Raw genomic sequence first — 13499 nt, forward strand, 5'->3', positions numbered from 1 at the left:
GCCTATGGGCTAGGCTACATGAGGTGTGATACAAACCTTATTAAAACATATAGGCCTATGGGCTAGGCTACATGAGGTGTGATACTAACCTTATTAAAACATATAGGCCTATGGGCTAGGCTACATGAGGTGTGATACTGACCTTATTAAAACATATAGGCCTATGGGCTAGGCTACATGAGGTGTGATACAAACCTTATTAAAACATATAGGCCTATGGGCTAGGCTACATGAGGTGTGATACTAACCTTATTAAAACATATAGGCCTATGGGCTAGGCTACATGAGGTGTGATACTAACCTTATTAAAACATATAGGCCTATGGGCTAGGCTACATGAGGTGTGATACTAACCTTATTAAAACATATAGGCCTATGGGCTAGGCTACATGAGGTGTGATACTAACCTTATTAAAACATATAGGCCTATGGGCTAGGCTACATGAGGTGTGATACTAACCTTATTAAAACATATAGGCCTATGGGCTAGGCTACATGAGGTGTGATACTAACCTTATTAAAACATATAGGCCTATGGGCTAGGCTACATGAGGTGTGATACTGACCTTATTAAAACATATAGGCCTATGGGCTAGGCTACATGAGGTGTGCGACTATGATTTGAAAAAGTTTTTTGCCTTAAAGCTTTTTGCCTTAAGCTGGGCATAATTGACAAGTGATAATATATAATTCACAAGTGATGGGCTAAAATTGTCACCCATCACACCATTACTGATTTAATCTTGTCTTTACATGCACTAAATAATACATGTGTGAAATTTGCATTGATTTAGAATGGAGCATAATCATGCACCTGTCTCAAAACAGGGGCAGCGGAAAAACACACGTCTTCTATGCACTTCAATAGCGAATGGACGCTTTTCCCGTGGTTCATTTTCACGTCAGCCAGGTAGGATATACTCCTCTCGTAAAGAGAAACAATGTGCTTAAAATAAGAAAGTTGAGAAATAAATATAGTAGGCCCAGCCTATAGAAAGCTGATAGAATCCTGCTCTTTTTAACAGAAGCCATCACTCTGTTTTCTCGTGCAATTGCATAGCCTATAGAAATGTTTGTGCAACATGAGCACATGGGCTCTCATGAAGTGTTTGATTAGATTTTCAATGACATCTGCATTGATGTCAGAGTGATCAGAGGGACAATAGAGTGCTGAGTACCAGGCAGTTAGCAAGTTTGGTAGGCTACTAATGACCAGCAGCAGCAGCAGAGCTTGGAGAAGACTAATTACTGTGACTAAGTGGTCACGTGGAATTTGACTGCTGTCATGACTCATGACCGCCGGTGTGGCGGTAATACGGTCACCGTAACAGCCCTACGTAAAACCAGCTGTCAGTTTGAAACATGGCTGTTGGATGAGACACAGTGGCCACAAGATAAAAAAGACAAAGTATAAATGTGTAAATGTTCAGGTTACTTTTCTCAAGTCAACCAGCCAGTGGTGATGACGGACGGAGAGAAAGAAAGAGCGAGAGAAGACAGTGAGAAACAGAAAAGGTAAGGACAACAGAAAAAGAAGAGAATGTGAGTAGATAGAGAGAACATGAACCAAAGAAAGATAAAGCGACCAGAAATATGATGGGATAGGGGAGAAATGGAAAGGCATCTACAGAGAGAGAGAGAGGAGACACCCCCTTGCCCCTACCAACTCACTCGGAGGGCCCTCCGTTGTCACGTGTTGCTGATGAAACTTTGAGGGTTACTTCCAGAGTGGCGATGGAATCAATAAACACATCAACTTCGGAACACAGTCGTGACTTGAATGATGCAATGTTCCACTTTTAAATAATACAACTAGCAATTCAAATGAACAAATCCCCTGTTGTTTAACAAGATATAAACCTCAGTAAGTTAAACATTTAATTTGGGAGGTATTTAAGTCTCAAAATCAGAAATACTTGCATGTGGAACATAATTAGTCACACTTCTCCATTCTTTTCTATGAAATTTCACAATCTCCAAACATATCGCAGTGTGTGTCGGGATAGCACTTTCGGTCTGAAGCCGGCAGCTTTGCTGGCTCGTCCGAAGTTGCTATCTGAGGGTCTAATTAACCCCTACACCCTCAATAAATTTCACTCCCTCAGCTTTGGGACACTTGTGCAAATGGTAGAGGTGCACGTGAATGCACAAATGGAGGGCCGAGGGGAACGGGGTGATTTGGGATTCAGCCAGAGAGAGATAGGGGAGGTCACCTCGTGAATGAGAGTGGCTAACATCTGCTGGTAGCTCCGCCCCCTGCTGAGGAGGAAGCGGTTGATTGGTCGTCCATCTCGGTCGGTCTGGACGGGCAAGTCAAAGGAGAGAAGGAGGCCAGCTGTAAAACACAAACATTATATCACATAAAACTTAAATTTGCAGGAAAACCTAGCTAACCTGGTCCTAGTCAAATAAATTAGAAATATTCATTTGAGAAATGTAACCTTTATTTTCATGAACAGTAGACTAAATGCATAGTAACTCATGCAGTCAAGAATGATTCATTTTGCATACCTTTAACTGACTAGCCAATTCCTGATTTTATTAATTTATCCTTATATTTCAATACAGGGGATGTCAACAATTTAGCAGACTTATTAAGGCCTTAAATAAAGTAATTTAAGATTTTTTTTAAGAACCAGCGGACTCCCTGTTATTGAATTTTTCTTATTGATGGTGTGTGTTGGTACCTACCTGCCAGGCCAGGTTTGAGACCAGGCTGTTTGCTCTTCTCATAGGTTTTCAGCATGAAGCCTGGGATCCCTGCCACCGTTTTTCCCTGGTCTGACCGGAGGCTCCCCCTTTTCAGGGCAGAGTGGTACACCCCACGGGGCATCTGGCTCATCTCCTGCCTCACCAGTGAGGTCAGGAAGAGCTCAAATGCTGAACAGAGGGGGGTGGGGAGAGAAAGAGAAAGAAATTGGAAAAGAGGCGATAGTGGCATATTTTAATTCTGTTGTTGAAGTCTGCAATGGAACAAAATAGAAGTCTCAAAAGTGCAAACCGCACCCATCCGGCACTCAGGAAGGCTAAATGAAACACTATTTGAAATAAAAACAAATACTATTTGAATTTGGGAAAACATACTGTATATAATGGATGCCATGATGGATGTCCCCAACCCGTGTAAGAGCAGAGAAGAGTATTCCCAGTTTCACACACAATGGGAGACTATGGTATAAACACACAGTTTATTTTTACGAGGCAGAGAAGGAAAAGAGTGGCCCGGGGCGTCTGGGAACAAAGCACGTCGACAAAAGGACATTGAGTGTCGGTTTACTTTTCAGAATTCCTCATCGTTTAATATAATTGACACGCTTCATTAAATTACATTGGAGCAGGAAACTGGAGTGGGGTAGAGTTTGGTCGAAAGAGGCTGTCGAGGGATTGGGGCAGAATTTCTGATTTATTCGAGTCAACTGCTCTGTGGTGCTGCGTTTCAGCATGTAGAGACAGTCCTCGGGAAGTATTGCTGAATAGTTTCACACAAAACAATTTAAACGCTGCATTAAATCGAATACACTATTAAATCAACATCCGAAAACATTTAGTCCCATCCTCAAAAGTTGGCACGGTGCTCAGTACTGCTGTGATTCTAAAGAGCTGTAGTGAGAGAGAGCGAGCACATGTGTGTGCTGTGAGTATATGTGTCTAACAGTACAGTAGTTATAAAAAGGACAGAAAAGAAAAGAACCAAGGTAGTTAGAGATGTGGGGTATATTAGATATGAGCAGCTTCTACCTGGCAGGACTGAGAGGGATGTGAGACCTAGGAGCTTCACATAGGATGGACCTGGAATGGACAAATCTTCCTCCTCCTCCTCCTCTTCTTTCTCCTTTACCTGTTCCTCCTCCACACTTTCAGGAAGTTTTGCGACTGGCCTGGCCTACCAGGAAGACAAACCAGCATAACAAAGACATGATTGGCTGACTGATTGCATTACACAACAATGATAAACAATTTGATTAATTATGAGTATAATGGATTAAAATCAGATTAAGATAACTTTTTATCGATTGCACACAAAGGTCCATACAAATTTTGACTTCCGCTTTCAACCCAACCCCGCCGATACATATACAGGTTTTTGGAGAGGTGCGGGGGGCTACCACACTGGGTGCCTGGGGAGCAGTTGCTGTGGCGGGTTAAGTGTCTTGCTCAAGGGCACAACGGCAGACAATGTCATCTAGGATTCAAACAGGCAACCCTCCCGTTGCTGGCCTGCCTCTCTTACCGCTAGGCTACCCGCCGCTCCAGCGATGAATTACTACTACATAACGTTGCTAGGTGGTTGTAGGAACATTGGGAGAGCGTTGTCTATCCAGTGGTACTCTCACCTGCTCGGGGAGGTGAAGGAGCGTGTGCGCGGCCTCTGAGAACTCTGACAGAGCCTTGTATCCACAACTGGCCACCTCAGGTTCCTGGAACACACAAACCCATCAAAACAAAAACATGCACAGAGATCTGGGAAAAGCTAGTCTGGGAAGCAGGCTGATTTCTCCACCAACCTTGTTGAGAGCGTAGCCCCAGAGAAAGCTGACAAACTGCTCTTTGAGTTTCTGAAGGAAAACAAGCCATAGTTAAGGGCGAAAAGGCCTCAAATCACATCAAAATGAAATGCTGCACAAAAACAAAAAAAACGTGTTAAAATTGCCATTGTTAAAATATGGGCCCCAGGTGTGTTATGCATAGTCCACAGATTTGGAGGACAGGTGGTGTACCTCGTACTCCTCTGTCTTGACAGTGAGCTGTGGCAGCAGAGCCAGGAGCTCTGCTATGGCCTTGACCACCAGAGGTCTAGAGTCACAGCTCAGCTTAGGGCCCAAGGCTGTCCATGTGGAGCCCACATCCACCACCTGGAAAAACATCATCAATGTTTACCACCTGAAGACAACGTTATCTTAGGGTGGTTTATTGAATTATGCTTATTGTAACAAGCACATACAAAGTAAGGCAGTATTCATATTCAGTATTCAGACATCTTAGGAAAATTTAGTGGCAGTGCGTGTGTGTGTGCATGCGTGTGTGTGTGTGTGTGTGTGTGTGCATGCGTGTGTGTCTGTGTGTGCGTCAGGGTTTCCGTTAGGCAAATGTGGCGCCGGACAACGCGACGGGAATATCTTAATTTACCAGCCATTTGAGAAATTTACCGGACAGATATGCTTTAGGGCGTTCACTCACGGTGTTCAGAATCTTAACACCACCAGCGAAACCCCCTTTCTAGCTCTGACTCTGACAGCTACGTTGAGGAAAAATGTCCCTTCTACGCCTGTGATATGTGGTTGTCCCACCTAGCTATTTTAGAGATGAATGCACTAACTGTAAGTCGCTCTGGATAAGAGAGTCTGATAAATGACAAATGTAAACAGCACACCTGATGCGAGAGGTATATGACAGATCTCCATTAGAAAATGAGAAAGAGGGTGAAAGAAAGTTGATTTGAAAACCAATAGAACAGGCATATGAGGAAGTCCTTCATAGGCAGCTGTGTGGCAAAAGGCCTAGCTGATTATTGAGCTGAAAAGCATCTAAAGTGTGTTAATTTAATAATTTTAAACAATGAGACAAGAAGTGGGGTGTGTGGCAAAGATAACCTTTAGGTGTGTCTCGCTCTCCAAAATGTATGTGCTCAAATCTCCAGAATCCACTCCGCTGTCTCCCACCAATACATTCATTGTTCTATGTGAATGTATTGCCATTACATCTGTCACCAATAGTAAATGTACTGTTCATCCCCGTCATTTGGTTACATTCATTTATGTTAACGCATTTATATTACTAGGCCTACAGTTATTTTGCATTCTCATTCTCGGAGTGGAACTGCCATTTGTAGAGTTCACAACCTGCTACACTTGTGAGAAACAAGTTTGGGTTTTATTTTATAACTATCAGTTATTTTCCCATTGTCTTTTTTAATTTTTTTTATTTTACCTTTATTTAACTAGGCAAGTCAGTTAAGAACAAATTCTTATTTTCAATGACGGCCTAGGAACAGTGGGTTAACTGCCTGTTCAGGGGCAGAACGACAGATTTTGTACCTTGTCAGCTCGGGGATTTGAACTTGCAACCTTTCAGTTACTAGTCCAATGCTCTAACCACTAGGCTACCCTGCCGCCCCACGGTGCTCCATGTGAGCAATGAGCATGGGTCTGTTCTCTCTGTCTTGTTAATGATAAGGGAGCACGCCTGCCTCAGCACGCACACAACGGGCCTACCTTGTAGGAGTGCCCATTTGGGGATGTTTGCTTTCTGATTGTCTTAGTCACCACAACCACCACTAATAAATCACTGAGAAGCTCAGCTTAAGTCAACAAAGTCTTTTTTTTAAACATCCATTGCGAATGATAACCTAAGAGTTCCTCAAACAATCTACCCCTCGGTAATCACCAAGCCTCCATGTGAAAGAGCAAAATATCATAATCGGATCATCCCATATATCCAGTGGAAACTTCATAAAATAGCCTACCTTTCTCTTGTGCAAAAACAGCTGTTTGTCCCGAGTTCACTGGGGGAAACTCTGAGAGCCCAGAATAGGCTAGTTGATACAATGTTGCAAGTTTGCTAGCTACAGCTTTGGGCAGAATCCAGTGAGGATTTGATAGAATTTTGCACTTCACTAGCAAAAGTCAAGACAGATAAGGGAGGCAGACAGGCAAAGTAGAGAGATGAATGTGATTGAAAGAACCATAATTTTTTATCAGTAGGCTATATTTTCTACTGTTTTTATTTGTCGGCTTTATCTATTTTGAATTGGTTGACAATGGAGGTTATAGGCCAACGGCTGCATTGGTCATCTCTGAGTTCCATGCGCTCATTTATGATATTTCGCAGCCAATGATTACGGTAATGTGTCCATATGGCAAAGGCTGGTGCTCTCGCATTAGTTGAATTTAAACTTTTATATTTTTATTATTTTAACTAAAGATTTGTATGACAACGATTTTGAGAAACAAAAACATTATTGAAATGAAACTGATCCATGAAAACCCTAACTGACAGGCAGATTGGGAGAAATGGTAGGATAAATTGTATGCTTCCCCAAACTTGAAACTCACGCGCCCCCTATGAGGTTATGAAATAATTGCCTCCATCTTTCTATGGTCGGATGCCTCATAACATGAAGTAAAACATTCAGGTGTCAAACCATTAAGTATGTTTTCAAAATGCATACTGCCTCACGCTCACATTGTAAAGTGGTGGGTGACGCGTTGATAGCATGCTGGTTTTTCTCCTGGTCAATTTGTCAGACCACATTTTTTTTTTTTTGCCGTTAAAAAATAAATATCCGGCCATTAAGCCAGCAATTACCGGCTAACAGAAACCCGGGCACGCACGTGTACTCTCACCTCGGTGCGGCAGAGCTCGTGAAGACCTTGCAGGGCCAAGGCAGCAGGGGCGGCCTGGTCTGGTCTGGAACACTGGGCCAGAGTGTGTGTGATGGCAGCCAGCATGTCCCCTCCGTGCTGGTAGGGCCTGGGACAGACGAGTCATTAAAACCTCTTTCTGGAAGCGAATTCAAAATCCTTACCGCCAAGGCACTTTTGTAGGTCTGAAACTTTCAAAAGATTGAACAAGCGCATATCTAATATGGATCGAAGGGTATAAGGTGCAGAAGAAGTGTGGAAGGGTAGAGGGCATAGGGCAGGGGTGGCCAACCCTCCTCCCGGAGTGCTACTGAGTGAGCAGGCTTTTGCGCCAGCCCTGCTACAACACAACTTATTCAGCTAATCTAGGTCCCGATGAGCAGCTGGTCAGTTGAATCAGGTATGTTAGAGCAGGGACGGAGCAAAAGACTGCACAGCCAGTAGCTCCCCAGGAGGAGGGTTGGACACACTTGGTATAGGGAAAGCAAGGGGCTTAGGAAGAACCCTAAAAGGACAGACTGTATAAGTCTCAGGGGAGTGTTGGAGCCCACCTCTCTCTGCAAATGTCTCTGACACAGGCAGCCCTGGCTAGAATCTGTTCCCACTGGGCCTCCTTCCCCAGGAGCACAGACTTCTCGAACTGGGAGATCAGCCTCTGGAGGTCAGGGTACACACGGTCCTACAGCCAAGAGAGAGAGAGACACTTAATCCAAAACCAAGACTGCCAATGTGTCAACTCCCGCCACCTGGGAAACAATGCATTGCAAATTAAACACCCTTCTGAAAGTGCAGTGTGGACAATCAGCTGGCATCATATATTGTATTGTTATTTGGATGTAAAATAGTATTGTGTTTTCTTTGTGATCTGAAAAACAAGAAAACGTAATACAACTTTATATTGAATAGATATACACATCTATATATCTACACTACCGTTCAAAAGTTTAGGGTCACTTAGACCTTGTTTTTGAAAGAAAAGCACATTTTTTGTCCATTAAAATAACATTAAATTGATCAGCAATACAGTGTTGACATTGTTAATGTTGTAAATGACTATTGTAGCTGGAAACGACAGATTTTTTAGGGAATATCTACATAGGTGTACAGAGGCCCATTATCAGCAACCATCACTCCTGTGTTCCAATGGCACGTAGTGTTAGCTAATCCAGGTTTATAATTTTAAAAGGCTAATTGCTCATTAGAAAACCCTTTTGCAATGAAAACTGTTGTTATGATTAAAGAAGCAATAAAACCGGGCTTTAATCATATTCTTGATACGCCACACGTCAGGTGGATGGATTGTCTTGGCAAAAGAGAAATGCTCACTTACAGGGATGTAAAGAAATTTGTGCACCAAATTTGAGAGGAATAAGCTTTTGTGCGTATGGACATTTTCTAGGATCTTTTATTTCAGCTCATAAAACACAGGACCAACACTTTACATGTTGCGTTTATATTTTTGTTCAGTATATACAGTTTACATACACTTAGGTTGGAGTTATTAAAACTTGTTTTTCAACCACTTCACAAATTACTTGTTAACAAACTATAGTTTGTCATTTTTCCAACAATTGTTTCGACAGAGTATTTCACTTATAATTCACAATTCCAGTGGGACAAAAGTTTACATACACTAGGTTGACTGCGCCTTTAAACAGCTTGGACAATTCCAGAAAATGATTTAATGGCTTTAGAAGCTTCTGATAGGCTAATTGACATAATTTGACATAATTTGAGTCAATTGGAGGTGTACCTGTGGATGTATTTCAAGGCTTACATTCAAACTCAGTGCCTCTTCGCTTGATATCATTGGAAAGTCAAAAGAAATCAGCCAAGACCTCAGAAATAAAATTGTAGACCTCCGTTTGGAAATTGGGAGCAATTTCCAAATGTCTGAAGGTACCACGTTCATCTGTACAAACAATAGTATGCAAGTATAAACACCATAGGACCATGTAGCCGTCATACCGCTCAGGAAGGAGACGCGTTCTGTCTCCTAGAGATTAACGTACTTTGGTGCGAAAAGTGCAAATCAATGCAAAGGACCTTGTGAAGCCGCTGGAGGAAACAGGTACAAATGTATCTATATCCACAGTAAAACGAGTCGCTCAGAAAGGAAGAAGCCACTGCTCCAAAACCACCCTAGAAAAGCCAGACTACGGTTTGCATCTGCGCATGGGGACAAAGATCATACTTTTTGGAGAAATGTCCTCTGGTCTGATGAAACGAAAATAGAACTGTTTGGCCATAATGACCATTGTTATGTTTGGAGGAAAAGGGGAAGGCTTGCAAGCCGAAGAACCTCATCCCAACCGTGAAGCACGGGGTGGCAGCATCATTTTCGGGGGTGCTTTGCTGCAGGAAGGACTGGTGCACTTCACAATATAGATGGCATCCTGAGGATGGAAAACTATGTGGATATATTGAAGCAACATCTCAAGACATCAGTCAGGAAGTTAACTTCTTGGTGACAGGGGGCAGTATTTTCACGTCCGGATGAAATGCATGCCCAAATTCAACTGCCTGCTACTCATCCCCAGAAGATAAGATATGGATATTATTAGTAGATTTGGATAGAAAACACCCTGACGTTTCTAAAACGGTTTGAATCATGTCTGTGAGTATAAGAGAGGACAAACCTTTCAGATGTTTTTTTTTTTGAGGTCACACTCTTTTCAATGAGTTTTCATTGGGAATCCAGATTTCTAAGGGACCTTATTGCAGTTCCTATCGCTTCCACTGGATGTCAACAATCTTTAGAAATTGGTTGAGGTTGTTCCTTTGTGTAATGAGGAAGTACGGCCATCTTGAACGAGGGTCACTTGAAGTGTACTGTTAGATAGAGGAGCGTGACCAGAAAGCTAGCTACAGTTTGTTTTCCTCCTGTATTGAACACAGATCATCCCGTCTTCAATTTTATCGATTATTTACGTAAAAAAATACCTAAAGTTGTATTACAAAAGTAGTTTGAAATGTTTTGGCAAAGTTTACAGGTAACTTTTGAGATATTTTGTAGTCACGTTGCGCAAGTTGGAACCAGTGATTTTCTGGATCAAACGTGCCAAATAAATTGACATTTTGGATATATATCGACAGAATTAATCGAACAAAAGGACCATTTGTGATGTTTATGGGACATATTGTCGTGCCAACAAAAGAAGCTCGTCAAAGGTAAGGCATGAATTCTGCGTTTTCTGCGTTTTGTGTCGCGCCTGTTTCTTTGTTTACGGAAGTGCTATCCTCAGATAATAGCATCGTTGGCTTTCGCCGAAAATACTTTTTGAAATCTGACATGTTGGCTGGATTCACAACAAGTGTAGCTTTAATTTGCCATCTTGCATGTGTGATTTAATGAAAGTTTGATTTTTATAGTAATTTATTTGAATTTGGCGCTCTGCATTTTCCCTGACGCTAGCGTTCCACATATCCCAGAGAGGTTAAAGCTTGGTCGCAAATGGGTCTTCCAAATGGACAATGACCCCAAGCATACTTCCAAAGTTGTGGCAAAATGGCTTAAGGACAACAAAGTCGAGGTATTGGAGTGGCCATCACAAAGTCCTGACCTCAATCCTATAGAACATTTGTGGGCAGAACTGAAAAAGCGTGTGCGAGCAAGGAGGCCTGACTCAGTTATACCAGCTCTGTCAGGAGGAATGGGCCAAAATTCACCCAACTTATTGTGGGAAGCTTGTGGAAGGCTACCCAAAACGCTTGACCAAGTTAAACAATTTAAAGGCAATGCTACCAAATACTAATTGAGTGTATGTAAACTTCTGACCCACTAGGAATGTGATGAAAGAAATAAAAACTGAAATAAATCATTCTCTCTACTATTATTCTGACATTTCACATTCTTAAAATGAAGTAGTGATCCTAACTGACCTAAGACAGGGAATTCTTACTTGGATTAAATGTCAGGAATTGTGAAAAACTGAGTTTAAATGTACTTGTCTAAGGTGTATGTAAACCTCCGACTTCAACTGTGCACACACACACACATAGATATGTACATACAGGCCACTCAGAAAGTATTTAGACCCCTGACTTTTACCATATTTTGTTACGTTGCAGCCTTATTCTAAAATCGTCAAAAAAAGAAAAAATCCTCATCAATCTACACACAATATCCGATAATGACAAAGCAAAAACAGGTTTTTGAAAACCTTTGGCAGTGATTACAGCATCGAGTCTTATTGGGTATGACGCTACAAGCTTGGCACATCTGTATTTGAGGAGTTTCTCCCATTCTTCTCTGCAGATCCTCTCAAGCTCTGTCAGGTTGGATGGGGAGTGTCGCTACACAGCTATTTTCTGGTCTCTCTAGAGATTTTTGGGCCCTGGCTGGCCCACTCGAGAACATTCAGAGTCTTGTCCAGAAGACACTCCTGCTTTGTCTTGACTATGTGCTTAGGGTCGTTGTCTTGTTGGAAGGTGAACCTACGCCCCAGGTTTGTGCCTTTCCAAATCATGTCCAATCCACAGGTGGACATGTAGAAACATCAAGGATGATCAATGGAAAAGATGCACCTGAGCTCAATTTCAAATCTTATAGCAAAGGGTCTGAATACTTATGTAAATAAGGTATTTTTGCTTTGTCATTATCGGGTCTTGTGTGTAAATTGATGAGGATTTTTTTTTAAAGGCAATCCATTTTTAGAATAAGGCTTTAATGTAACAAAATGTGGAAAAAGGTCAATGGGCCTGAATACTTTCCAAATGCACTGTATGTATATATTCAAATAAAAAAAGTATGACTTAAGACTATTGCTCTCCCATCACTAACCTGTTTCTCCCACAGAGCGGTCATGAGGCGCAGTACCACGGCCCTCAGCTTGGGGGCGCTGCCCAGCATCTGGAGAGTGTGGAGCACCTGGGGAAGACAAAACTGACAACCACACAACACATGTCAGAGAGGGGAAGTCACACACACAGACACACGTCAACATAAAGTATGATGTTAAGTTTGAGCCAATACACTATTCAATGACACTCATGCATAAATTGGTACACAGGAAGCTTTCTTGGAAGGCTTTGCGTTAAGTCTATCTTGACCATATTCAATGTGAGGCAATGAGATGCAAAGTCTTCTCTAAAACTGAGTACTGTCCTTTGACGTTGAGACTCCTACTACTAGTTATAGCAGCTAAAAGTATAGCATTTTTCCACTGTTTGGGGATATGACTCAGCCTTTCAAACAGGCCAGCCGTGTGCAGTGCAGTAAGTACCTTATGGGTCCCAAAGTTTGGCAGCGAGTACAGCACAGCGTGGGACAAGTCTGGGTCACACTCCTTCCCCAACTTAAACAACAGAACATGAAGAAGGGATGGGACCTGCAGAGAGAGAGAGAGAGAGAGAGAGAGAGAGATCGAGGGAGGGAAAGACAGGGAGGGGTGAGAGGGGAGAGAGAAAGAGAGGGAGGGAGAGAGAAAGATAGGGAGAGAGAGAGAGAAAGAGGGGGTGGGAAAGAGAGAAAGTGAGTGAGTGAGTGACAGATGGACAGACGGACAGGACTGACGGGGGCACACTAGTTGAAGCATGTTTACTTGAAGCACTTTCTTCTTGTATAGGGGAGAGTGGGAGTAAGGGGGGGGGGGGGTAATATTCTACATTCTTGCCCGAGTTCTTCTCACCCACATCATTACAGGCCGCGCTAAGCTGCACACTGTCACAACCGATCCATCTCACCCGCCACCGCCACCCCCGCCGCCACACAGCGCAAGGAAGAGGCAAAGGAATCGTCGGGCTTTGAACTTTGAAAGTCGCGTTCCTGCGCTGGTGTTCCCCCCACTCCCTCCCCCGCTCTCAAGGAGCTCCTCATTCCTTAATTTCTTCCTTTCTTAATAACTTACTTCTGTCTCTCGCTTTTCACTCCCACTCTCTCGCCTTCCTTCTTTCCAACCCCCCACAGCTGACACACTGTTGTACAAAAGCAGAGTCTTGTCCCGGAGGCTTTTGCCATTCCAAGACACCTAAGTACGCTTCCTCTCTCTCCCACAAACCCTGACAAACATATAGAGCCTTGGGGGCAGAACAAACAGACAACCCCAGCCAAATTAGTGTCAGTTCTAGTGGAGGTATCATCATCATCATCCCAGGCCAAGACTAGAGAATATGGAAAGGGAACTGAGAGAAAATGAA

At 42.8% G+C, this 13499-nt stretch overlaps 1 protein-coding gene across 2 annotated transcripts in view; it reads right to left on the reverse strand.

The window, feature by feature from the left end:
* Positions 1-13499, reverse strand: part of focad (focadhesin) — a 66727-nt gene that overhangs the window by 24087 nt on the left and 29141 nt on the right. For both annotated transcript variants that reach the window (XM_031792101.1, XM_020504249.2), the window contains exons 12-21: positions 12587-12691; positions 12145-12246; positions 7913-8040; positions 7344-7470; positions 4719-4853; positions 4506-4556; positions 4335-4418; positions 3739-3883; positions 2692-2880; positions 2214-2335 (exon numbers count right to left, since the gene is read on the reverse strand). In XM_031792101.1, the coding sequence (XP_031647961.1) occupies positions 2214-2335; positions 2692-2880; positions 3739-3883; positions 4335-4418; positions 4506-4556; positions 4719-4853; positions 7344-7470; positions 7913-8040; positions 12145-12246; positions 12587-12691 (1188 nt within the window). The remainder of the gene's footprint in view (positions 1-2213; positions 2336-2691; positions 2881-3738; positions 3884-4334; positions 4419-4505; positions 4557-4718; positions 4854-7343; positions 7471-7912; positions 8041-12144; positions 12247-12586; positions 12692-13499) is intronic.

This window comes from Oncorhynchus kisutch, linkage group LG16, assembly GCF_002021735.2.
Source record: "Oncorhynchus kisutch isolate 150728-3 linkage group LG16, Okis_V2, whole genome shotgun sequence".
NCBI lineage: Eukaryota > Metazoa > Chordata > Actinopteri > Salmoniformes > Salmonidae > Oncorhynchus > Oncorhynchus kisutch.